Source organism: Periophthalmus magnuspinnatus, chromosome 3 (assembly GCF_009829125.3).
Source record: "Periophthalmus magnuspinnatus isolate fPerMag1 chromosome 3, fPerMag1.2.pri, whole genome shotgun sequence".
NCBI classification, from domain to species: domain Eukaryota; kingdom Metazoa; phylum Chordata; class Actinopteri; order Gobiiformes; family Gobiidae; genus Periophthalmus; species Periophthalmus magnuspinnatus.
Genome location: NC_047128.1, coordinates 33,987,188 through 34,012,129, shown reverse-complemented (window position 1 = coordinate 34,012,129; position 24,942 = coordinate 33,987,188). Strand labels below are relative to the sequence as shown.

The 24,942-nt window shown below is 40.4% G+C and overlaps 1 protein-coding gene across 2 annotated transcripts; it reads left to right on the top strand.

Annotated features, from left to right (window-relative positions):
- The first annotated feature begins 422 nt into the window (after nucleotides 1-422).
- Nucleotides 423-24,920, top strand: dagla (diacylglycerol lipase, alpha). Of its 2 annotated transcripts, XM_033990206.2 has the most exons (21): nucleotides 423-1,177; nucleotides 10,808-10,909; nucleotides 10,993-11,204; nucleotides 11,752-11,853; nucleotides 11,943-12,081; nucleotides 12,190-12,277; nucleotides 12,578-12,712; nucleotides 12,794-12,871; nucleotides 13,574-13,698; nucleotides 14,673-14,823; nucleotides 15,354-15,437; nucleotides 15,892-15,969; nucleotides 16,144-16,224; nucleotides 16,366-16,508; nucleotides 16,862-16,930; nucleotides 17,000-17,072; nucleotides 17,251-17,459; nucleotides 17,984-18,110; nucleotides 20,667-20,833; nucleotides 21,042-21,059; nucleotides 21,494-24,920. In XM_033990206.2, the coding sequence occupies exons 2-21, from the start codon at nucleotides 10,815-10,817 to the stop codon at nucleotides 22,578-22,580; spliced, it is 3,261 nt and encodes a 1,086-aa protein (XP_033846097.1). In that variant the 5' UTR covers nucleotides 423-1,177; nucleotides 10,808-10,814; the 3' UTR covers nucleotides 22,581-24,920. The 2 variants fall into 2 exon arrangements, with proteins under 2 accessions (XP_033846097.1, XP_033846106.1); XM_033990215.2 differs by lacking the exon at nucleotides 21,042-21,059.
- The last annotated feature ends 22 nt before the right edge of the window (nucleotides 24,921-24,942 follow it).

Here is a 24,942-nt window from a genome sequence, read left to right as displayed (position 1 = left end):
GATGTAACGCACTGTCCAGATTATAACGCACTGTCCGGGATGTAACGCACTGCCCGGGATGTAACGCACTGTCCAGATTATAACGCACTGTCCGGGATGTAACGCACTGTCCAGAATGTAACGCACTGTCCAGAATGTAACGCACTGCCCAGGATGTAACGCACTGTCCAGACTTTAACGCACTGTCCAGATTATAACGCACTGTCCAGACTTTAACGCACTGTCCAGATTATAACGCACTGTCCAGACTTTAACGCACTGTCCAGATTATAACGCACAGTCCAGGATGTAACGCACAGTCCAGGATGTAACGCACTGTCCAGGATGTAACGCACTGTCCAAACTATTTACACACTGTCCAGATTATAACGCACTGTCCAGACTTTAACGCACTGTCCAGGATGTAACGCACTGTGAGCCAGAGCACGGTTCTCCCTGAGCACTTGGCCTGTTCCTTGATTTTTACAAACCACCAGTGGCGCTCTTTCTCCACGGGAGCGAGGAGTGTGTGGCTTCTATAAAAAACACGAATCAGGTGAACGTCGTAAACGGTCTATGGCGTAAACCCGGCGAACCAAGGGAGATTTTGCGCAGCCGAACACGGAAGAGAATGTCAGATCCGCGCGCACGGATACGTCTGTTCCGTGGGGAAATGTCTGAGGGGATGGGCCACTTTCTCGGGAATTTCTGAGGCCGTTTAGCTGCTGTCCGTGCCTCTGGTCTTTAACGTGAATGGCTCACTGAATCTGAGAGGCAGAAGGACTGAGGACTCTTATCACTGTGGATATTTATGATCACGCCGTGTTCCTGCCTTTGGAGACGGGGGTAAATGAGCCATAGGCAGTGAGCGAGGTGCCACAGCCGACGACGTGTTGCAATTGTACGGAAAAGCAAAGAGAAAACCCCCCCACGGAGGAGAAACGACCTCAAATGTACGCTGGTTTGGAGAGATGTGTCGTGTGTGCAGGACAGTCCGCGCATAACCGAGGGAACGGCCGCGCTGTGAGATCTGCGGGGACATTTATCCGCTGGTTGTAATGACGACGGCACGGATATTCTAATTCTATCCGCGAAGCTTTGGAGCGTTCACCCCGCAGCCCTCAGGAGTGTCCCGGGGATATGGGACAGCGAGCGGAACCGATGCAGTGGCTCTCGACGAGGCAGTGCCAAAACACAGGTGAGACATGTCCCTTCTCAGCTGTTTAGCCTCTCTCCAGGACAGGGAGCGGTGACCCGGCTTTTTACCTCGTGTATAATAAGCGCTGCCACCTCTTGGACAGGCTGGTTTATCCTACAGACTCCAGGCTGTGGAGCAATGCCTTTTCTGTGGCCCCCGGGCGCACACTGCCCCGTGCGCACGAGCCAACACTGTATCATGATGTCAGACTCTCCAAACGCGCTCTAGCCTTTATGATAACCACATTTATTTGTCTTTTGAATGGCACAAATTGCAGCTGAAGCCTTGTTGTAATCGAGGGTGATGTGGACATTGCAGCTCATTGATTGATTCAGAGTTAGTGGGCTGCTTCTCACATGGGACATGATCAGAAATGATGTTTTAATGACAGCAGTCTGATCTCACATCGCTACAACACCTCATATCCCACACACTCTGGCACTCTTTAAGTTCTCTCTTTATTTCTCCTATGTGTCTTTACAGTTCCTCCTCATAGACCCCCTCTCTGTGGTTATTATCGGCCTAAATGAGGAACCATGAACCCAGGTGTTTCCCTCATCTCTTAGCACTTGATCAAGAAGGACGGGGACTTTCTGATAAACTCATTTTTAAAAGAGCCTCAGCAAAGTTTCATTAACACAACAACTGAGGTAGAGGCACATTTTTCGTAATCTTCCCTTTGCAATAGTTTCTACTGTAACACATAACATAAGGCTCCTCACTGCTCCACATTTTCACAGTGAATAATTTATTCCAGCAACATCAGCGTGTGAAATTACATAAACTATTAGCATTGTAATGTCCCACAGTTGGACTAATTCATCAAAGCTTATTGTTAGACTTGACTTTTTTGTGGAGCCTGGGCCTTTGGAAACTCGTGTCTATTTAATGTTTGTTTTATTAGGCCAATTAAAATGATCTATTTGCCAGATGCACAAAGTCACTATTAAGTTGTTTAACCTCCATAAGATTGACATGTTTAGGACTTGATTACATAACTGCAGGTGGAGATATGAATGTATAAGAGTGTAATCACTGTTTTAAAATAAAGTCACCATCTTAATCTAAAATATGCCCAAATTGAGGTTTAGATTATTTACAAGAACGCACGTGCAAGAATATTTAGAAATATAATATCTCATTTTAAATCTGTTCAGTGTTTGTGATAAAATCTGTTGTTATAGCTAATAGCCCGTGTTAAAACCAGTTTTACTCTAGATAACAGTGAACGGTTTGTGAAATAGTTAACTAATCGACTACTGAGATAATCTGTGACTATTCTGCTTTACCGTTCCAGCCCTGACTTTTATGTTTTATTCTCACAGTGAAGTTCTCGCTCAGGCAGCATCAACATTGTCGACAGGAGTGTTTACATTTCAGTTGGTGTTATCCCTATTGGGCAGCAGTGGAGTGGAAAGCGCAGCCTCATGGGAGTCCTGGCGCTGTTGCTTATTTGTCTGGAAAAATGTCTGAATACAACTCGACACAGTTTCAGACTACGGTGTTGAAAATGTTAGTAAAGTAATTAATGATAATATTTGCTTCTAAAATAATTGGCTCTGAATTTCCAGTTATAACTTTATTTAAACTGGGAGCTTTTCTTATCAAGGAAGGGAAATATTCAAGCGCATCTCAAATACTTAAAGCTGCAAAGTAAACAGAGCTGCAGATGTGGAGAGAGTGGAGTAAATATTTGCAGAGCATTCAATAAAAGTATCATGTAAAGTCTGTCAGGATGATAAATGTTAAAGAGAGAGATATTATATTAAAATGTCACATATATGACGGCACTGAAGACCATTTATGACACGAGAGCCCCTGAAGCAGGTTTATCCCAGTAAACCCTTATCTAAATGAACATTATTGTTAAAATAAAGGATAGTTGCAGTTTATGTCAGTTATTTGAGTTTCTAGTGGAAAGAAAAGGTTCACACGATAAATATTGAACCCAAAAATAAAGTTCATTCATCATTTATTGAACAGTAAAGTGAGTAAATTATTATATATATTTTTTTACATTTACATTACTATTTTTTTCTTCTTTTTTTTCTTTTCCTGTATATTTTAAAGTATATTTTTCTTCCCTTCAAAATTTTTTTTAAATAAAGTGGCTCTAATTGTGACAGTAGATCACGTTGGACCTTCGACAGAGAACTTTTGACTCACTCACAGTAAAGCCTTTAGGATTAAAAATCATATGCAGTATACTTCATTATTTAGTACAAATGTCCGCTAGTTCTGTGGTGTGTGTTATTCTACAGATGTATATAACCAAGTGGCGTGCAGGAGTGTTAACAGCAACGCATGAACACAGTGTGTGGGCAAAAGTCCAGCAGTTATTTTCAGGAGCGGAGCTGATAAATTGACAAATGTGTGCACGGTTTGTGGCAGTAAACCTCAGACAGGTTGGCAGGAACCCATATGTTACCACCCCAACACAAGGAGTACCCATGTACACAGGCACATACAATCAGATGGAGTGAAGAAGAGGAGCAGAGTGGGATGAGGTGAAAGGATTGAGTGGGTTGCAGTGGGAGAAAAAGATGGAGAAAGAGGCAGAGGGAGAGTAGGAGTGAGTGGCACATGGCTTTCAGTCTAAAAAAAGATAGCAACGCGAAACCAAAGCAGAATCTGGATTGGCTCAATAAGGAAGAGGAGGGGGCAGAAAGGCAAAAGAGGAGCCTAGAGGAGAAAATGTAGGTTTCCTCTGCACCAAAAAAACAAAACAAAACAGATGCACATGCTCCTTTCATATGTGCTTTGAAACATGAATACGGAATGAGCGAGTGGGCAGAAGAACACAGTGTGAAGATAAAGAGGAAGAGTGTTTGTGTCTTTAGGATGCTCGCTGTCCAGTGTAGTGACTGAAACTAAAGGGATAAGAGGAGACCCCGAGGAAGTGGTACATGCCAAAGACCTGAACTGAGAGCTCCCACTGTCCTGAACAGTCAGGGGGTGAGGGAGGGGCACAGGAGCCTCTTCTGTACAAACAGGAGCCGTGGAATGAATGTCTAGCATGTCTTAACAATACTTCAGTATACTACTGTATGTGGGGACACTGTTAAAAAGGTGTCAGTCTATCTTTACTTCCACATGAACACCTTTAGGTTTCAAACTGTACTTTTTAAGCATGTGCTAGGGCCCTTACAGCTGTGTGATCTTTGCATTTCAGGTTTAGTGGAATGTTCCTTGTTCCCATCTATTGTGTAACAGACATTACTATTCAACATACACTTTGGCTCACTGCTCACTTTGCTTCAAGTGAATGAGTGAAACATGTGTATCTGTTTGTGACGTCCCACCTTCAAGAACATCTGAGTAATCTTGTGGCTAACCTCAAATCTATTATCAGTCGAGTCGAGTATAGGATTTCCTAAATGTATCTGTTTGCTTTAAACAGCTGGAGGTGTGTGAGCTGAAACTGTCAGCGGGACCAGCCTGTTTGTGCATCAGGTCTTGATTCCATTACTTTCTCACCTGTCTGGGGATTGTATGAGCCCAAAGCCATTATGAGATGAAGTGAGTTTGAGAGCGTGTGCACTGTGCCCTGCACTGTTTCAGTAAGTCCCTGTCAAAGACAAAGCCATTATGACAGACAGGAGCCCTGTCATTGTTGTTACATCATTGTTGTGGCCTCACATGGTCCTGGCTTGGGCCTGGTACAAAGTCCTCCACAGTGTGGAGCACAAAAGCATGGCTCAGTCACTCTGTGCACTAGAGTCTGCTGTCATGCAGCTCAGTCAGGCTCTGTAACGCAGCGTCATACAGAGTCAGTATCTGCAAGGTGAAGAGTGATGAGGCTGTTCAAGAGGCTGTAAGTGCCATCATCATTATTATTATTATTATTATTATTATTATTATTATTATTATTATAAAACTTTCTTTCTCTTCTGAAAGCTATGTTGTCAAACATTTATTTTAAAGTGGGCATATTAAGTCAAATCATCTTTTATTTATTGATATTAATGTATCATATTATGGTCCCTCATCATTATCTTTGTCAGACTTTTATTTTGATTGATTCAGCCGTGTTTAAGTATTGTTCTGCATGTGAGGCTTGAATGCTTTGAGCATTTCTGTTTAGACCTACCCCGTAATCATTTTTCAACTTTAAAAACACGTGAATGAAAATACAATTTTTCATAAATCACTGAATCAATCTTTTTTATACCTGTTCACTAAATCTGTCTGTATTTATGTCAGGAAAATAAAAACGATGACGTTTTTGGCTTGTAAGTGATATCCCTCTTTGAGCGTGTCATTTAATAATATATCTTACACCATGGAGGCTTTCTCCATAGACCCCTGCAGACTGTTGCTTGTAAAGAGTCCAAACAGTGTGATTGTGTTGGGAGCAGAGAGTCTGAGCGGTGACCTCCCTGGGGTGATGGATGGGAAAGCCCTTGAGGAGGACAGTGCCATTAGCAGGAGGATGTGGGGCTGGTGACAGCTGTAGTCTTCTCTAAAACCAGATCCATAGCGTCCGTGCTAATTAGCTGTGCAGAAGAGTTGAATCCTCTTGTGTCAATTGATTAGTGTCATGAATCTATATCATAACCTCTCACTGTTCATATTGTCGCTATTATCTAATGATATTCTTAGTGTTAATGAAAGGATGAACGACATTATGTGAGCAGATGGGGTAAGATGTTCTGCCAGTTTTCTTAGCTCCTGTCGTCTTATGTCTGTCATTACATTACACCTCTCTCCACTGTATTAGGAGATTTATTATTGTTATTTTAAGGCTTTTGCTGTGTCCTTATTGTATTTGTCATATTTACGTCTAGCTACATCGTCTAAATTTATCCAGGTCTGGGACGGGTTAACAGACCTGAAGCAGTTTGCAACAGACTGAGTACTAATAGTTGCTGATGATTTCAACTTGTTCAAACTATACACAGACTCCAAAGCATGTGATGTGATGAGAGAAGAGGTTTTATGACTCAGACAGAGCAGGAAATGCATCAACACAAAACATGTCAGCATCCTCTATTGAAATGTCCTCAAGCGACATCACTTTAGTTTCATTTGGGTCAAATTTAGTAAAACTCTCTCATATCCACAGGCCTTTTGTGACCTAAAGACGAATTGATCAGTTGAAGAGCAGAATTTCTAGATCTATTGATGAGCAAAATAATCATTTGTTTGTTCAGCTCTGCAACAAATCACAACACAACAATCCAGGTAGCGTTCTTCATCCTGGTCATAGCAAATAGATGGATAACGGCTTTTAATCTGCTTGAGTAACCCTCTGAATCAGTTCCATCGCAACAAGACATTAAGAGTCGACAAATCTAATAAGCTACTTTGCAGGACGGTTTCAGTTTAAATTATAAATCTATTTTCCATCATTAGTGTCTTAATATTTTGCTCCACTTATGTTATCTCTTTGGGGAGCTGAGCCTTGTCGTAGCAACAGCCCTGGAGCAGAGCGCTGATAAGAGTCCCCAGCGTTGCCGTCTGTAGTGTTTTCTAATGTAGAGAGATATGCTTGATTTGACTGGCCTGATTGCTGCAGCCCAAATGAGCTTTTATGGGGTAGCGGTTTGTGTCTCCTCCCTCCTTTTCACTGCCCTCTTTACTTCAACCCAGAAAGTGTTTTACAAGGCGCTGTGAGTCACATGCAGCCGTTCACATGTCCCTGCTTCTCTTTGCTTTGTTGCGTTGCCACAAAAAATGAGGAAAAAACGACAGAAGAAATCCCCATTGTCAGTTTAGCTCCCTGTATACTGAACAATATCGCACTTTTATTGAAGAGTTTTTAGCAACAATGTGTTTCTTTGTAAGCGGAAGAGGCTTATTGGCTTATGGAGTTGACCACTGTATCGTTATGCTTAATGAACAATGGACAGATTATCAAAATGTCAGTAATTTTGTATTGCGGAAGTTATGCAAAATGTTAATAACGCACACACCCTGCATATTTAGACTTCTGAGCTCTCGTCTCAAACAGAAAACACCTTCCATGTCACTAGAATCACTAGAAATTTGGATATTATCAACACTGGAATTGCAAGATCTCTACTTGAAACTTGAAAAACCACCACCACGTGACATCACAAGGTGAAACGGAGCATTTTGAGCTTTGGAGATGCAGATAAACTAATAATAAAGGGTCAGTCGAACACGTGTGAATGAAACAAAACTCAACTCCAGGTCTGTTTTTAATGAGGTAACAACATTCAACATGACTAAACACTCAAGATTAAATTTTGGGTAATATAGGACCTTTTAAACCTTGATTATTACGTTTAAATACAACCTTAGCACGTTTCTTTTGGGTTTACGTACTAAATATTGTGTTATAAAAAGACGGACTTGTATCTGAAGATTTTTCAGACACGATCGAGGCAAAAAAAACCAAACTGTATTTAACTGTGGCTTTTTGTCTTTGTTTAATTTTTCCCGTCTTTTGAGTCATGTTCATGGAAAAACATTCATTTTTATGGAGTGTCAAACAAACCACAGTTGGAGGGCTGTAAGAAAACTAGTTCATCATCCAAATAAACACTACCACAACTCATTTTTATGGCTTTGTCTGTGCTGCTTGGCTGAAGGTGTGAAAGCGACTCAAACCACCTGCTACTGTTGCTTTGGTTGAAGGAAAACTGTCACTGCATTGAAAATGAACTGACCCCATCTGATATTACAGTGCAGTATTCAAGGTGTGATGTGGACGGACGTATTTATATTAAGATAATGTATTATAAGTGATGTTGGTTTTATTTTTGAAGGAGTCGTTTCCAGACAAACCCAAACTCTGCAGCCATATAGTTTGTATGTAGCTTGTAAATGTGGCACTACCAGCTGGTATTGCGGAAATTAGGGTTTTTTTCAGCATTTATATGAAGTCTTGTTATGGCTTTTAAGAATGTATAAGTATTAAGCAATAAGGAGCTGTGCGTTATGTGGTTTTAACATGCTCAACGAGAATTCCAAACAGAAATAAAAATCTTTGAGGCGTTTACAGACGGTGAAGTGGCTTTTCACACGTGAGACATTTCAGTTTGTGGCCGTGGTATAAACACTTTAAACAACTTTGAGCTGTGCATTGTGCAGTTTGTGTGACTCTGCGCGTGTATAATCGTGTGTTAAAACTGCAGGTCGTTGTTTAATACGTGACTTATTATGTTTACTTGATGTTTAAAACAAACTTAAGATGTGTGCGATGTGTGTGTGATGTGTGTGATGTGTGTGATGTGTGCGATGTGTGTGATGTGTGTGATGTTTGTGATGTGTGTGAGGAGAGATCCGTTTGGCTGTTGCACTGGGCACTGAAATGTTTCACCACTGAGTTACATTCTCAACATCTTCAGGCTGTTGGCTCCACATTATATAAACTTTAGTTAGAGGCACAGTGTAAACATCCATCCAGTTTAACTCTCAGACGTGCTGCGTGGTTTGTTCTTTTATTATATAAAAACCTTCATGTTGAGATACTATACATACATTATTTTTGGTTGAAACAAACACAGGACAAACAGTATCACCTTCTTATATAATGGCCAGTAGAAACAGAGAATAATGTTCAGTACAAAACCTCTTACACGTACTGTACAAAAGTCCACTTTTGTCACTTTGCTTCAGGCAGCTTGATTTAGATTTTATGAAATGAAAGTATCTTTTGTTTCTGGACACAAGGCGACCCACAGATTGCCACAATTTACACTTGAATGAAAAACCCCACACCGAACATGAAGAGGGTCTGAACAGACCACAGGTGCCACGATCAACTAATGTTCTCATTGTCCGTGGCACCGGGATGCAAGGAGTATGACTACTTCATTATGAGTACTCGCCAATACTGAGTACTGATACCAGACTTTTTTTAAAAAGAGATTTGATTATATTGTTAAATCTAATTGTTTCATTCATAGTATAGATATGTTTTCATCTTGGAACATTTGGTTGAGTCTGTTTTACATTTCTACTGAAATCACTGTAGTATCATTTTAATATAATTTATTTAGATAAGAATCTGGCTTTAATATTTACCAGGAAGCTCAGTCTAAAGACTAACTGCTAAAGAGCCACTGTTAACATAAGAGTGAGTGTTGTCTTACATTTACCACAGTCACACTCACCGATATGGACATGGCTCCTTTAAAAGCCCTAAACCTGCTCGATTACAATAATGCACAAGTGATTCATTAGTAGTGCCACTTAGCCACATTAGCATGCCACTATCGTAAACACAAGCACTGCACTGATATCCTCTGTGAACTTTAAAAAGAGTCCTAAATATGTTTTACAGTTTAAAGCTGAGTTTAATGTGCAGATAATGTGCTTCTTTATGGTCACCTCTGCTGAGAGCTCTACTTTTTTGTCAATATCGGCCGCTCTACGTGGACAGTGATATCTCACTGAGTGAGCTGTAATGTATATTATCTGCACATTAATTATGGCACTTTTTTTTTTGTTAACAGCTAAATGTGCTGTGGTAACAAGCGAAGTGTTGGGAAACAGAAGTGTGACTACAGCTCACAATGCCAAAAGAAAATAATATATTAATTTGCACTTCTGTTGTGCTTTGTTGTACTTGGCTGTACTTGATCAGTCTGCGTGAGCGCACAGAAACTAGGCCTACTGTAATGTACAGGCTTAAATACAAATGTGTCACTGATAAGTTCAATTCAGTTTATTTTATGTAAAGCCCAAAATCACAACAGCAGGTGCCTCTGAGGGTTTGACAAGATCATAGATTCAACCAACAGAAAGTTAGAAAAGACCTGCATGTGCCTGTTTTCTATGAATACTGGTTAATCTGCCCAACTGTCCCAGAACATCCCCTGTCCTTAGACCCTCCTTCTTGACAAGGGGAAAACAAAAACAAAACAAAAAACAGTGAAAAAAAACAGAAACCTTGTGGAGAACCACAGTGAAGGAGAGGTGCACTCCCAGGGACTGGCAGGCTACAAATGTGTTCAGGACTAATGCATTTGTAGATAAAGTTCATCTGTAGAGTCAGAGTTTACTCAAGACTAAGGACAGAGGGCGGCTCATCCAGGGTCGTCCAGGGGAGAGTCGTCAGCCAGGTGAGGGACGGGAGGATCCAGGTCCACAGAACAGGATCAGGACAAAGGGCATCTAGGGTCCAGTCACTGGGCAGTGCATAGTAATTATTGGGTGATAAAACAAACATATTCAGTCATTTAGTTATTTTCTAGTGTCAGACAAAAATGTGACCATTTACTATTTCAAGTTAAAAAGTCCCAGCGTTAAGGAGCAGCAGCAGCCCACAGAGGCTGCCTCAGCCCGAACACAGCTCCCTGTGGCTGTGTCCCACTGTCTGAGTCCTGCTGCTCTGACTCTGTCCAGTTTATTTCAGTTCAGCCCAGAGGCTCCCTCTAAACTTACACTGAATGAACAGAGTGGCAGAAACCAGCCTTTTTTATAATGACTCATGGTTAATGTGGGACTATTTTTAAAGATGGTTCATTTCTGTAGGCCCCTCTCCTCGCGTTGTTTTACAGTGTCTTACCTTCAGACTCATTATTGTGGTTGCTGCTTCACTGTGGAATTTATACTCAGCCTAATTATTTTCCACAGAGACAGTTCCAGTTTAACCTGCTGGTATTCCCCTGTATTGTTAAAATAACGTGTTTTTCTCCTCTTCCTTCGCTCCCTCAGGGCAGTGATGCCTGGGATGGTGATGTTCCGGCGGCGCTGGTCAGTCGGCAGTGATGACCTGGTGCTGCCCGCCCTCTTCCTCTTTCTTCTACACTGCATCTGGTGAGTCACGCCTCTGTCATGTTATTGATTTTACATATTTATTTTAATCCCCCCATGTGCATTCCTTCTCGTTGGGTGTGTAGGCTGGTGGTTCTGTCGGTGGTTCTGTTCGGCCTCCCGTACGGCTCAGACCAGTCCTGCTCCGTGACACTGGTGGACCATGGCCGGGGATACTTGGGCATCCTGGTCAGCTGTCTCATCTGTGAGAGCGCCATCATGTGGTTAAGCATGAGAGGCAGCATACTGTACACACAGCCCAGGGAAGCTGTACAGTATGTCCTCTATATACGACTTGGTAAGGTTCAAAACACTCTGGATATTTTAATCTATTTATATTTATATAAGATACAGCAGTCCCTCATTTATCGCGGGGGTTTCGTTCCAAAAATAACCCGCAATAGGCGAAATCAGCAAAGTATCAGCTTTATTTTTTAGAATTATTATATATGTTTTAAGGCTGTAAAACCCCTCACCACACACTTTATACACTTTTCTCACACAGGCGTTTTCTCACATTTCCTCTCGTGTTTAATTCATTAATAGTGACTTGCATATTTCACAGTTCCTCTCCGTCCTGGCGTCGCTCCGCTGTCGTGTCTATCTACAGTCCCTCAGCCAATCAGGACGCAGAACACAGTGCGTGCTCATACACTGTAAAAAAATTGCACTAAACACACGCACAAAACAGCAAGACTGCGAAAGGTGAACGTGATATAGTGAGGGACAACTGTATAGATATGTTTATTTTTTATTTTTAAGACTAATTTTGAGTAGATTATCTGTCAGCATAATGTATTCACACTGTATGATCACTTTTGACCTGTTGTCTTTCCTTCCTTTAGCCATTCTGTTGGTGGAGCTGGTTTACGCTGTGGTTGGAATTGCTTGGCTTGTTCAATATTATCAGCCATGCTCTGATGTCACAGCCAAAAATCTCGCCTTAGGTGATAATAAATAGCAAATAATAATAGAAAATTGTAATCTTGGTATTTAGATTGTTGCTTATATTTCTGTCTTTTTTATTTCTGCACAGGTATAGTTGCATGTAATTGGCTCGTGATCCTCAGCGTCTGCATCACTCTTATGTGCACCTTTGACCCTACGGGTCGGACATTTGTCAAGCTCAAAGCAACTCGGAGACGACAACGGAACCTCACAACATATACACTCAGGTATCTATTACTTTAGATGGGAAAATTGTCTCAAGCCAAGAAACATGATTTATCTCCTGTGGCGCTTCAAATGGTGTAGTATCGGCCATTAATCTTGTACTTTTTTAGACACCGACTTGAAGAAGGCCAAGCCAGCAGCTGGAGTCGGAGATTAAAGTTTTTCATGTGCTGTACAAGAGCCCAAGACACGCAGTCGGTGAGTGTTTAAAATGTAATTTAGTTTCTCATTTGCTGATAAGAATATGAATTATCAGATAAGTCAATGAAATGACTGAAAATCTATGTATTTTCCCCTGACTGAATGTAACACACTGTTCTGAATATTAAACAGCTTGTCTTTAAACTGAGTCAATTTTCCGTCCGATTTGATGAGGACTCGATGTTCAGACCAAAGCCTTGCAACAGAATTTTAACTTGAATATTTCAGCATTATCGTACAGTATCGTGGTTCAAGTGGTGGTACAAATGTGGTGATATGTGACTGCGTTCCCTTTAGGATGCCTACTCTGAAGTGGCCAGCCTTTTCGCAGAGTTTTTCAGAGATCTAGACATTGTGCCTAGTGATATTATTGCCGGTTTGGTTCTACTCCGCCAGAGACAAAGATCGAAGAGGTCTGCAATCTTGGACCAGGTAGACTCTTATTAATAATTTCACTGTTTAGTCCATCGTTAAAAAGCTTACTGTATCATATGTAAATGCTGTTTTTTACAGGCCAACAACGACATTATAGCCTTTCTTTCTGGGATGCCTGTGACTCGTAACACTCGATACCTTGACCTTAAGAATTCTGTAAGTTTGTGTTCTCTTAAACCGCCCATATTACGCTATTTTCTGATCGATGTTGTAATATTTCCTCATCAAAAACAGACCTGGAGTTCTGTTTTGTTTCATTCACACATGACTTAACACACAAACTCTGCATATTTAAGGAGTTCTTCTTCGCTCAAACTGAAAACACACTGTTCCACCTTGTAGCTCTTCACTTGAAAACTGTGTGAATTAAACAAAAAACACAACTCTGGGGATGTTTTTGATGAGGTAATGATATTTTAACATTTCTTAAAGTGCACGAGGGTTATGTTTGTGCAATGTAGGACCTTTTCATACAACACTTTTGGTTTCAGAGTACTACTTTTTGACGCTTCATGCAGTTACATTTAACAGTTTGTTATCTGATTTCTGGCGTTCTCAGAAATAGTCATGTAGACAGATTCCCATAACATGAGTAATCGGATTTCACTCTGAATGTTCACACAAGGAGAGGAAGTGTTAAAGAAGGAGTTGACTCATTTTACTTCGTCCTCCAAATACAACATTATTTTACTCCATTACATTACATTGTCACCAGGTGTTTTTGAAGATTTAGACGACTTTTGTGCACGTAAACGCATCAAAAATCAGATCTAATTATGCTCGTTATCTGATTTTGTTACGCAGTCGCACCCAGAGCTTCTTGCTGTGGTTGTTGATGTTCGTATTTCCTTATCGTAGGGCGAGATGAACATGTACAAAGAGGTGTGCTATTACATGCTGTTTGCACTCGCTGCGTACGGTTGGCCCATGTACCTGATGAGGAAGCCAGCCTGTGGGTTGTGCCGCCTCGCCAGCTCCTGCCCGTAAGCAACACCGTACACCCCACACACTTTGTTTAGCTTTTCCCTGTCCGTCCAGCTATGTAGCATCTCCAATAAAGATCAGATTTCACATGCGCTTCCACTTGCCAAGTAGTTATCCCTGGAGATGTTATCAATCACCGGATCCTCTAGCTCTCTGTTTACTAATAGGCGTGTAAGCCCTTCTGGTCTTTGTAGAGTGTACATTTCCAAGTTGCTATGAAAATATTTGCGATCTTTTCAAATATACCAGTTGAAACATGTCATAACAGCTGTATTATATTGTCAATTAATAAAAAATAATCAAGCCTAGCACAATAATTACTATATCGTTCAATATATAAAAGCTGGAACAGTATATTTTGGGGCTCAGTGTTAATCGTGTGCACAGTTTCTTTGCAAAAATAGAGACATTTTGGGTGTTTTTGTTATGATACAATACAAATTATTGCTTCATTCTGCAATTTATGTGTTGCAAGTCATTCCTTTTAATGTTGCAGTATATTTCAAAATAGGTTTACTGCGATTATCTTGCATTATTGTTGGATAAAGTAGTTTCAATATTGTTTTTGGGAGTAAATCTGTGTAGGAATATATCATCCTTCAAAATTTGTTGCTGTGACAGATCTAATAATAGTACATTAATTTAAAATATAAAGCATTTCACAGTAAATTCAAAATATATTAAAAAAAAATCTGAATTTATAGTACATTTTTGAATCATCTTTGACTTTTGTAGCAACATCAGAGTAGTACAAAAACAGACAAAAAAAAAAGCTCCTAAACAGAATAATGAATAATAAAACTTTTAATTTACAAAAACCATTTCCGTGCCGTGAAAACGACAACAAGACGCACACAGCTGCCCACATAAACACACAACTAACATGATAATTTTGCACATAATCATCATATCGCACGAGATTTAATGAGTGTAATTTTGGTTTATCTGTCCTAATTTCCCCTTTGTTTGGCAGCTGCACTTCAGTGTCTGGCTCTCGCTTGTCTCAGTCCGTGACAGTGGAAGAGGACAATTGCTGCGGCTGTAACGTCCTGGCGATCCGCAGACACTTCCTGGACAGGGATCTTAAGCAGGTCCACATTGTCTACACTTCCTGCCATGATGCGGTGAGTTTGTGACGGCCGCTTAATGAGAGCTCAGAGGTGTTAGGGCTATAGTTGCTCAGGAAAATTGGCAATTAGTTGGTGTGAAAGTTGAGTCATTGTTAACAGGTTATTTAAACTAGAAAATGCAAGAAGTGGAAAGTGTAGAAAGAAAAGTGAAAAAGAGCAGGGCAACAACAAATGCAAGTTTTCAAGACTTGTCCAAAACACTGTCACAACAAACCAAACTAAATAAACTTGATGTTATATTTTTATGTTTGTATGTGCACATTATATACACTGAAGGATATTACGTACTCGTGTTGGTTATTGCAATCAAACTCTTGTGATATCTGACCTTGCCTTGACTCGTACAATAAGATACACACGGCAATGTCAATCAATAAATGCTCTTTACATCAAGTCATTTTGCATTTATAAGTTTAAATAATAGAAATATGTTTTTCCTGAAGATAGTACGAACATCTGAGACAAACACCTGACGGCACTGTGGTATGTAATTCAACTCCACCTTCTCTATCCAATGTTCACAGGTTTACGAAACGCCATTTTTCGTGGCAGTGGATCACGGGAAAAAGAAGGTGGTCATCAGTATCAGAGGAACCCTTTCACCCAAGGTACATTTCTTTAATACACATATGCTTTTCCCTTCAAACCGTGTCTAATTGAAATAAAAATGTGCGTTATTGTTTAGTTATTTAAGCTCCTTGTGCAAATTACCATATATTGTGAAAATATTTAATACATGATTAGCTTGGTGTTATAAGAATATTATTGCTACAGCTGTTTAGGAGAAGTATTCTTAAGGACAGATTCATGTTTGCAAACCACATTAAAACTGTGACTAAACTAGGACTTAAACCTGGAACTAAACATGGACTAGAACTAGAACTAGAACAGGACCTAATCATGTCCACATCAGAATTAAACTGGGCTCAAACCAACTGTCAGTGCAGCCTTGTACTAATAATTAAATCTTTTGAACATAATTGCCTCACTGTTTCATATTTGGGAAAAACATAAATACGTATGAACTTTGGGCATTTTCACTTATTCACTCTTGCTGCTCAGGACGCCTTGACTGATCTGACTGGAGACTCGGAGCGGCTGCCTGTGGAGGAACAACATGGGACGTGGCTCGGACACAAGGTTAGACGGACCAGCGTCAGATTATTGTGTCGATATTAAAAGTAAAATTAAGCAGGACTCCCAAGAATCATGACAGTCCTAAACAAAATGAAGCTGTGGATATGTTAACATAAGATGAATGGTTTTCACTTCCCGTCACCATTCATTTCTCATCTTCCTCTTCACTTTTCACAGGGAATGGTTTACTCAGCTGAGTACATCAAGAAGAAACTGGAACAGGAAATGATCCTGTCACAGGCTTTTGGAAGGGACCTGGTACGTGACTCAACAGACTGTTTTTAGATTGGCAGGCTGATTAATGCGTTTGTATTTAAATGTTAATTATTGTTATATTATGCACCATTTTTCTTTTTTTTTCCACGTTTTTTACTATGACATTGGTCTTTGCTGTTACAGAACAAAGGCACCATGCACTACGGGCTGGTTATTGTTGGACACTCTCTTGGAGCAGGGACTGCAGCCATCCTCTCCTTCCTGCTCAGACCCCAGTATCCCACTCTTCACTGCTACTCCTACTCTCCGCCCGGTGGCCTTCTCAGGTCAGGCTAATGGCACTTTGCTCCTGGTTCACTGATACAAATGCAAATGTTAACATTTATGAGTATTAACTATTAACTGCTGTAATTGTATTTCCTCTGAAGAGGATTATGTGATATTTGAATTGAAGGAAGTTACAACTTAACAACTCCGTTGGGGGAAGCGGCAGATAAGCTCTGCAAAAATAGAAAAGACAATATTATTTCACCTTTAGAAATGTTACAACCTGCAATAATGAACTGTACTCAAAGTTTTGCCTTTGAAAAAACTGATTCTCATTATAGAGAAACATGATCATGAAACCTACAAAAACACTTCCCTGTGATATTAATGATTTGAAGTTTTATTTTTGCAGTGAGGATGCCATGGAGTACTCTAAACAGTTTGTCACTTCTGTGGTGTTGGGAAAAGACTTGGTACCAAGGTATCACTTAAATCTATTTTATTTCTTTGATTATTTTATCTCGTGATGGTAAATGTGTCTTTTCTGTAGACTGGGGCTCTCTCAGCTGGAGGGTTTTAGGCGCCATCTTCTGGAAGTACTGCAGAAAAGTAACAAGCCAAAGGTGACCACGATTATGTAAAAAACATTTTATTACAGTTATTTAAAAAAGACGGTGAAAGAGTGGTATTGAGCAACAGGTTCTTGTGCCTTGTCTAATCATTATTATAATTTATACTTCGATTAATGAATATATTTGCACAGTTTTTATGACTGTTTAAATTATGTCTTTGCTTTTTCAGTGGAGGATTATCGCTGGCGGCACCAAATGCATCCCTAAATCAGAGCTTCCCCTGGAGGATGAAGATCCCCAGACCCAGCCCGCAGCGCCCCCTAGCAGTCGCCTGTGGCTCCACCCCAGTGACCTCAGCATTGCCCTTTCAGCCTCCACCCCCCTCTACCCTCCCGGCAGGGTCATCCATGTTGTGCACAACCATCCCCCGGAGACATGGTGAGCTAATCTAAATATTTATTTATTCCAGATTCCACGAGTTTAATCAATCATCCATTGGTTCAGTTTGGACACAGGATTTAGCCTCGTGTTTGAGCTGCAGGGAAACCAAAAGTCCAAAGCAAATGCACCACTGGTCGCAGCTGTGACAATACACAGTTAACAAGATAAACACGATGGAAGAATGCACATTCAGGTTAGCGGTAGTCATGGATTCACTCTGGAATAGGTCACACAGGGATTTTTCACTTACAACTAGTGTAATATATGAATTCTGTTCTGACTAAGACAATTAAAATAAACAGCAAAATGTAATTTTAGATGACCTTTCCACATTTTTTTTGTTATTACTATTGGTTGTATTTAATTTATTTCAATCGTTTTGTAAAATATTTTAGTTTTTGATCAAATTAAAAGTTTCCGTAACTTTCACAGAACAGTCACATTTGCAGGTTGCATGTTTTGAGCATTTTCAGTTCTTGTTAATAGAATCATTGACATTTGCTTCCCTTTTCCTCCTGCAGCTGTGGCCAAGAGGAGCCCACGTACTCTGCTCTGTGGGGGGACAACAAGGCGTTTGATGAGGTCATCATATCACCTGCCATGCTTAACGAACACATGCCCCACATGGTCATGGAGGGGCTTAATAAGGTCAGTGTTTATGTGCATGTATCTGAGTATTTCTCTCTCAATGTGTGCACCTTTTGGCCTCTGTCGTCTCAAATGCTTTTCAATATTTCTACAGATTACTGTTGTGTTACTAAGTGTATTGTGTACAATTGTTCATAATGATGTTAGTGAATTATCAGTTGTTTAAATAAGGTCCTATTGTGTTTTTGAAGAATGGGTTTGGAGGTTTGTGTTTTGTTTTGAATGCACGGGGTCCAGAAATAACACCAAACCTAATCACACCTCTTCTCCTGTCGCTCTGGTTAAAGGCATGGATGTCTGAATTTTGGGTGATTCTTGGTTCTTGTTACTATGGTTTATAATTGTGTTCACATAACAGATCTTTTAATGTATATGTTTGCATGTCATGGAGCTACTTTGGGGAGAGCACTTTTATGTGGCTTGGGAGTAAAGCTGCCACAGTCTGTCTTCATATTAACTTGATTTGTTAAGTATAATAAAAGCTTATGCAGTGTTTATGTGTTAGGCTGTTGTGTGATTGATATGATGTTTCTGCAGGTACTGGAACCATTTAGTCCCCTGTCTGAGCAGGATAACCTGGAGGCAGAGGAAGCAGAGCCGGTCTACAGTACAGCTGTACTTGTGCTGTCTCAAACCCAGATAAACTCTGTTTCCAGTGACGCGGCTTCTCCCACCAGTACAAATGTGTGCTGTAATTCCCCTCTCAAAGAGACTGACCCTAACTCTGTCCCTCTGATTCAAGACGTACTGTTTTTTGAGGAGAATGCCACGTGCCCTCAGCCCCAGAATAACCCTGCCCAACAGAGTGGTGCGTCTGCACTTCCTCTGTCTGAAACTGTATCTGTTAAAGCAATCAATGAACCCTGTAATGAAATCGCCCCATCTCCAAGGCCTTTTTAAACCAGATTAGACTTGTAATAGACCTAATGCCTCTCTAGAAAACTGTGCACATTACTTTATTGGAAAGAAACTAAAGTGAGATGATTAAGAGACAAAAAGACAAAAAAAAAACAAAACAACAAAGCACAGAGGTGTCTATGACTGTAAATATGTAAAAGGAAAGTAACCACGGGTTGTGGTGTATTTAAAGAGGGATATTATGCAAAATTTTTTTTTAGCTATCTACCATGTTATAATGTTGTTCCTTCATCAAAAACATGTCTGAAGAGCTTTTAAATGTCATCCATGTCATTCATGCATGTTTCTCTCCTGGGCACTATTCAGACTCTTTATGGTTAGTTGTAAGATTCTGTGCAATGCTTCACCAACAAGTCTAAGTCATCCATGTTCCCACATGACAATTCTCTGTAAATATACAAAAGTATGATATAAAACTGCACAACAACTCCACAAACCTGATACGTGCAGTACGTTCATTAGCTGGATACATGTTGATTGTGTCGTGATAACTCTCTGAAGGGGGAGTGATTTTGGGCGGAGAGCAAAGGGAGGCCAGAAACAAAAGTGAAACGTTTGTGTTAATCGTGTTAATATGTTGTTTTCGGCATATATAGCATTTTCAAAGCAACAAAAGGTGGTGATCTAAATATTCTAAGTTTTAGCAGTTAATGCCCCACTGAAATAAAACAGCCCCTTTTTAATGACATTATTGGTGGAGAAGGGGGCAAAAATCTAATCTTGTGAAAATCTTAAAAATTACATTTATCCCTTGGCTTAGTTTCCATTCTTTTACAGCTTTGGGTTTTCTGAGATGTGGACGTACCAACCCCACGCTTTGTGCTCACACATTTTCTTTGTATTCACAATGTTTCCATAGTAACCCAGTTTCTTCCAAAGTTCCACTGAACGTGTCTTTCCTTCAGCCTGCTCCGTTTTAGGACTTTGGTGTGGTCACAGTCTACATATTCTCTGCTTTTTTAATCGTTCCTTAATAATGATACCTAATAACAGTCTTAACATTTGAAACTCATTTTTTAAATGCCATTTATAAATGCTTTTTTACTACAAGACCTTGTCTTGAGTTTAAATGTTATTTGCCTCTAACAGACTTGAATGTATAACATGCACATGAAAAAACAGCCTGGTTTTCATTTTCAAGTATTATTTTCATCATGTCTCATTGTGAGGATGCTCTGTATGTGTAATGTTCTGACTGTACCACTGACTGTTGCGTTTGTGCCAAATATTTAGGGGCTGCCACTCATTACTGGATTTGTTTCTCATTGTATGACCTATGACCTCACCCCGCTCCTACACCAGTTTGTGTTTAACATACTAAACCTTTCTGTTTACATTTTTACATTTCATTTCATTGTTCATTTGTCGAGCAGTATTGTTTTATGTATAAATGTTTTACGTCATTTGTCTGCATAAAGTTTGTTTACTAATTAAATCAAACCTGTTTATATTTTGTGTTATTATTGTCAAAGTCGGTTTAAGCCCTTCCAGTGTTTTTCTTCTATTGTCTTAGACAAAAAGCTTTTTAAAATATTTTTTTATGAGAAAAATATGTAATGTCCTCTCTTACTCAGTCTATTGCTGGTCATTTTACAAATTCACATTTTGTATTGCCGTACACTTTGTCTTTAAAAACAGGTGCTGGAAAACTACAACAAAGGGAAAACCGCTCTGCTGTCAGCTGCTAAAATCATGGTGAGCCCCACAGAGGTGGATCTGAACCCAGAGACCGTCTTCATGGACGCGACCACCACCTCGGAGCAGCCCACCCCGGCCCCCCACCACCGCAGGAACAGCAGTGTCCGGTTAGTACAACTCACACTGAGTGTTTGTGTTCATCTTACTCATGCTTAATCATTCTTCAAATTACTGCTCAGCAGCAGTAGGATTCAGCCATTAACTTTGCACTAACTGCTTACTGCAATTGCCACTAATTACAACTTTATTGTTTTTTTTTTTTTGTTTTTTTTTCAAAATCATTGTTATGTCTGTTCCTTATGGTTACAAAAAAAGACAAAAACCCTTGTTACGGTAAGCAAAGCATGTCATTACTAATTTTGCATAATGTATTCCTCTCTCATGCACGCATGCACGCTGTCTGGCTACAGAATGGTTACTACATATGGTAGTATTGAGTTCCCTCTTCGTCCTCACTGGTTTAGCCCCTGTCCAAAGTCAGTGTAAACTCCTCTACGTCATGGTTCAAGTAGAATAGACCCTCGTCTGTTTAAGCAGTGCTCTGAGCACTTTATCACACCCTTAGGGTTGTAGTCTGTGTTTTCTACTGTGTTCACTTGTGGTGGTGGTTAGTTTTTAGGTGACTATTGTTTTACATACTAACACTATTCATTATTTTCTCCTCTTTAAACCTTTAAAGTTTTCTCAACCTATCGTTTTAAATGTGTCTTGAAACACATTTACCCATTTTCCTGGTCACTATTGCCCCTTTTTTCCCTTTTGTCTAGTTCTGTTGCCCAGTCAGAAATATCACTGGATGGTTTCTCTGAATGCCCTCCCCCTCCGGTGCCTGTGGTGTTACGTGGAGCTCGGGAGCGCCTCACGGTGGAGCTGAGGGATCGTAAAGCTCCTCTGGCGGTCATGGAGAGTCTGTCTGACGCAGAGTCCCTGTACAGTCTGGACTCTCGACGCTCCTCGGCTGCATTCAGGGGGTCTCCCATGTTGGGCAGCCTGCCATTTCCTTTAGACGCCCCCATCCCAGAGGAGAACCCCTCTCTGAGCTCTCGGACTGAACTACTTGCTGCTGACTCTCTCTGCCAGGCCACGCCAGAGCATCTTGGTGAGGTCGGGCCCTTCTTTACACCCAATCGTGAATCTTCATTGACTCCTGATTACCCCATGCGACTGTCCCCAGCCACTCCACGCTACAGTGGACACCACTCTCCAACTTTTCTAAACCAGAGTGTCCAGCCTCCGCCTTTCAAGGCAGAGCGAAACACCAATGTGATGCTTCCTGATGGGGAGTACCAACAAATCCCCGGTGTCTACAGTCCTGGGAGCACACCTCCTCCCATGAGTCCTCACGTTCATTCGAGACCTTTGGATGGAGAAAAGAGAGGCTGGGACTTGGAAGGAACAGCTAAGACCAATGGAGCAGCTTCTAGACAGTCGTCTCAACTGTCCAATGGAAACACAAGTCAGGCGGTGCTGGAGTTTGCCCAGTACTTGGACTCTCTGTTCAGGCTGGATGGCAGCAGCTCACCTCCTCTAGACCTTTCTGATGGAGAGTCAGAGTCGGGCAGGGGCTCGTATGGCCGGGGCGAATGTTTGGGAGATGGACAGTCATTGGATGACAAACAGCTTTTAGCCAGAGCCACACTAGAGCCAAACCTGGTCCCCAAACCCCCTCGCACTTTTGCTGGATCTGCTGACCCTTCATCAGGCATCTCTCTATCTCCCTCTTTCCCTTTGTCATCGTCAGAAGAGCTCAATGACCTGTCTCCAGCAGAGGGCGCCCCAACAGCCATACACCCTCTTCGAATATCCTCGCCCTGCCACTGTCCAGAGGATAACACACTATCGTCTATGGTGTAGTGGGAGGCCTAATACTTGTGTGATGCAGTCATTGAAACGTTGATAACATATCACATGTGCATGCTTTGGAATGCAGTCACCCATCAGAGATGACAGAACTTGACATTACAACTCACAAACTATACATTGTTCAGGAATATTCAGTGGACATGTTGATAGCATTTTCTCACTATTGCAATGTTTGGAAAATGATACCTCTCTCTGCATGCCAGGGGGCTGTGCTGCTTTTGGGTGAATATAGATAACTGTAGCTTCTTAAGACCATTCCAAAAGAATGTGATGTCGCCCACAAAGGGACAACGTCAAATATACTATGTTTTTAATTCATTAAAGGGAAAGAATAGTTATTTATCTACACAGGGGAAATATACTCATTAGAGCAGTGATTCTTAACCACACCCACGGTGGGGCCGTGAGCACCACCTTGAGGATCACAAAAATAATATAATACATAATATAGTTCATATGTGAATCAACCCCAGGTTACTTTGTGTTGAACAAAGTTTGGTCTCAAGGTCATAAAGGTTAAGAAGCCCTGCCTTCGAGGTTATCATGGGCACATCAACTTCCTCTACCCTGATCAGCTACAGGATTTCTCCAGATTTTATTTTGTTGTCAATATCAGAAATGTGATGAAGGACAAGTTTGTGTCTACAAACAGAAGACATTGCAAAAGGATCCTCAGGTCTTGACTTTGACAAACAAAAGTAAGTGTGTTTTATTGGTGAGAATTCATGTGTCTTAAAATTTAGTGATTGTGACCAGTTATTACTGACACCAATGGATGTTTATTTGAGTATTTTGGTTACTCTTGGTAGTGCATGAAAGTTTATTCTTTTTTTTTGTTTTTTTTTTCAAGAGAAATTGTCTCTAAGACACTTAGATTGACATTGAATACTCTTGCACATTTCATCTTGCTAACCCCTTTTATTTTGCCAAAAAAATAATACATGTATTGCCAAATGTATTTATAAGATGTAATTTTGTATATGTATATAAATATTGCTTTATTTAAGTGCTGCTGCACATATTATGGAAGTTACTTTATATTTCTTTCCCCATGGTCATTCTGTATGTTCCGACACTGTTCCAACCTGATAATTTCACACCACAGCTCCTCACCTGGGGTCTTTGCTGCTTGGCCAAAAAACAAACACAAAATGACTGGCCAAACTTTTGAAACTAGGTAGCTATCCACAATGTGCCAGGGGCTGCGTCCGCATGAGTTATGCATTTCAGTAGCATGGCTGGTCTTGTCCTTGGGCCACAATGATCATGCAGTGAAATTATATAAGCTTTTGGAAGGCATTGAAAATCATCATCAGAGATGGTTCTTCTTGTTTATAAGGTGCTCTGGATGTCAAAGCATCTGCTTCCCTTTAATCTGATTCATGTCCAACATTCAGGAAGGACTACAGAAGAAAACTTTACAGGCATGCCACTTTTAAGCATGTCACATACAATCCAGCACACCACTCTGGACATCTGACTTTGCATTATTTATTACTGTTTATATTGTTATCACTTTTATTGCTATATTTGGTGGTATTATTATCCTTATTACTCTTGCAACAGATTGTTTTTAAGTCGGTGGTTTATATCTCACTTGATGGACACCACTGTATCAGCTTTTTTTTTCCTTTTGAGCAAATATTTATTTAAGATTTTGCAATGGCATGGTGACAATATCCTCATTCTCTTTTATAACAAAATGTCATAGTGACAAGAAATGCAGATTGCAGACATTGACCTATGGTGCAGTGCCACCACCAAACCAATGCCAAGAGTAATCAACACAGGTTTTTGTTTGGAACTGATTTGCTGTGGTTTGTCACAGTGGACTGTTCCAGTTTACAGCCTGAAATTACTCCAGTCATGCTGCCACTTCCTGTAATTTCACTACATTTATTAAAGTTAGGCCACACGTTTCATATCTTAAGAGGCTTTACTTACATATAGTATTATATGAAGTACTGCTGAAAGAAAGCACTAAAGTATTTTCACCATGTGTACAGCACCATTCTCTGTGTGTAAGTATTTATGCAGATGTCTTTAAAGATATTTCCAACAAATAAATATAGAAAACAACTATGTAAACATAAGAGAACAGTAAAGACCTATAGACAAATCATCTCAAGTTATTTATTCAATCTATCGGCAGATATTTAATTGATCTATATTTGGGGGGAAATAATTCAACTGTGTCTTGTCCATGTTTACCTGGTTTACCTCCCCTTCTCCTCCCGCTCCACAAAAAGAATGTATTTTATCCCTGCCCCCCATTGCCCTGCCTGTAATAAAATAAAACACTGTTCAAGCGTTTCTGTGTGTGGTGTTATTCCGGGATGTTCCAGTAGGGGGA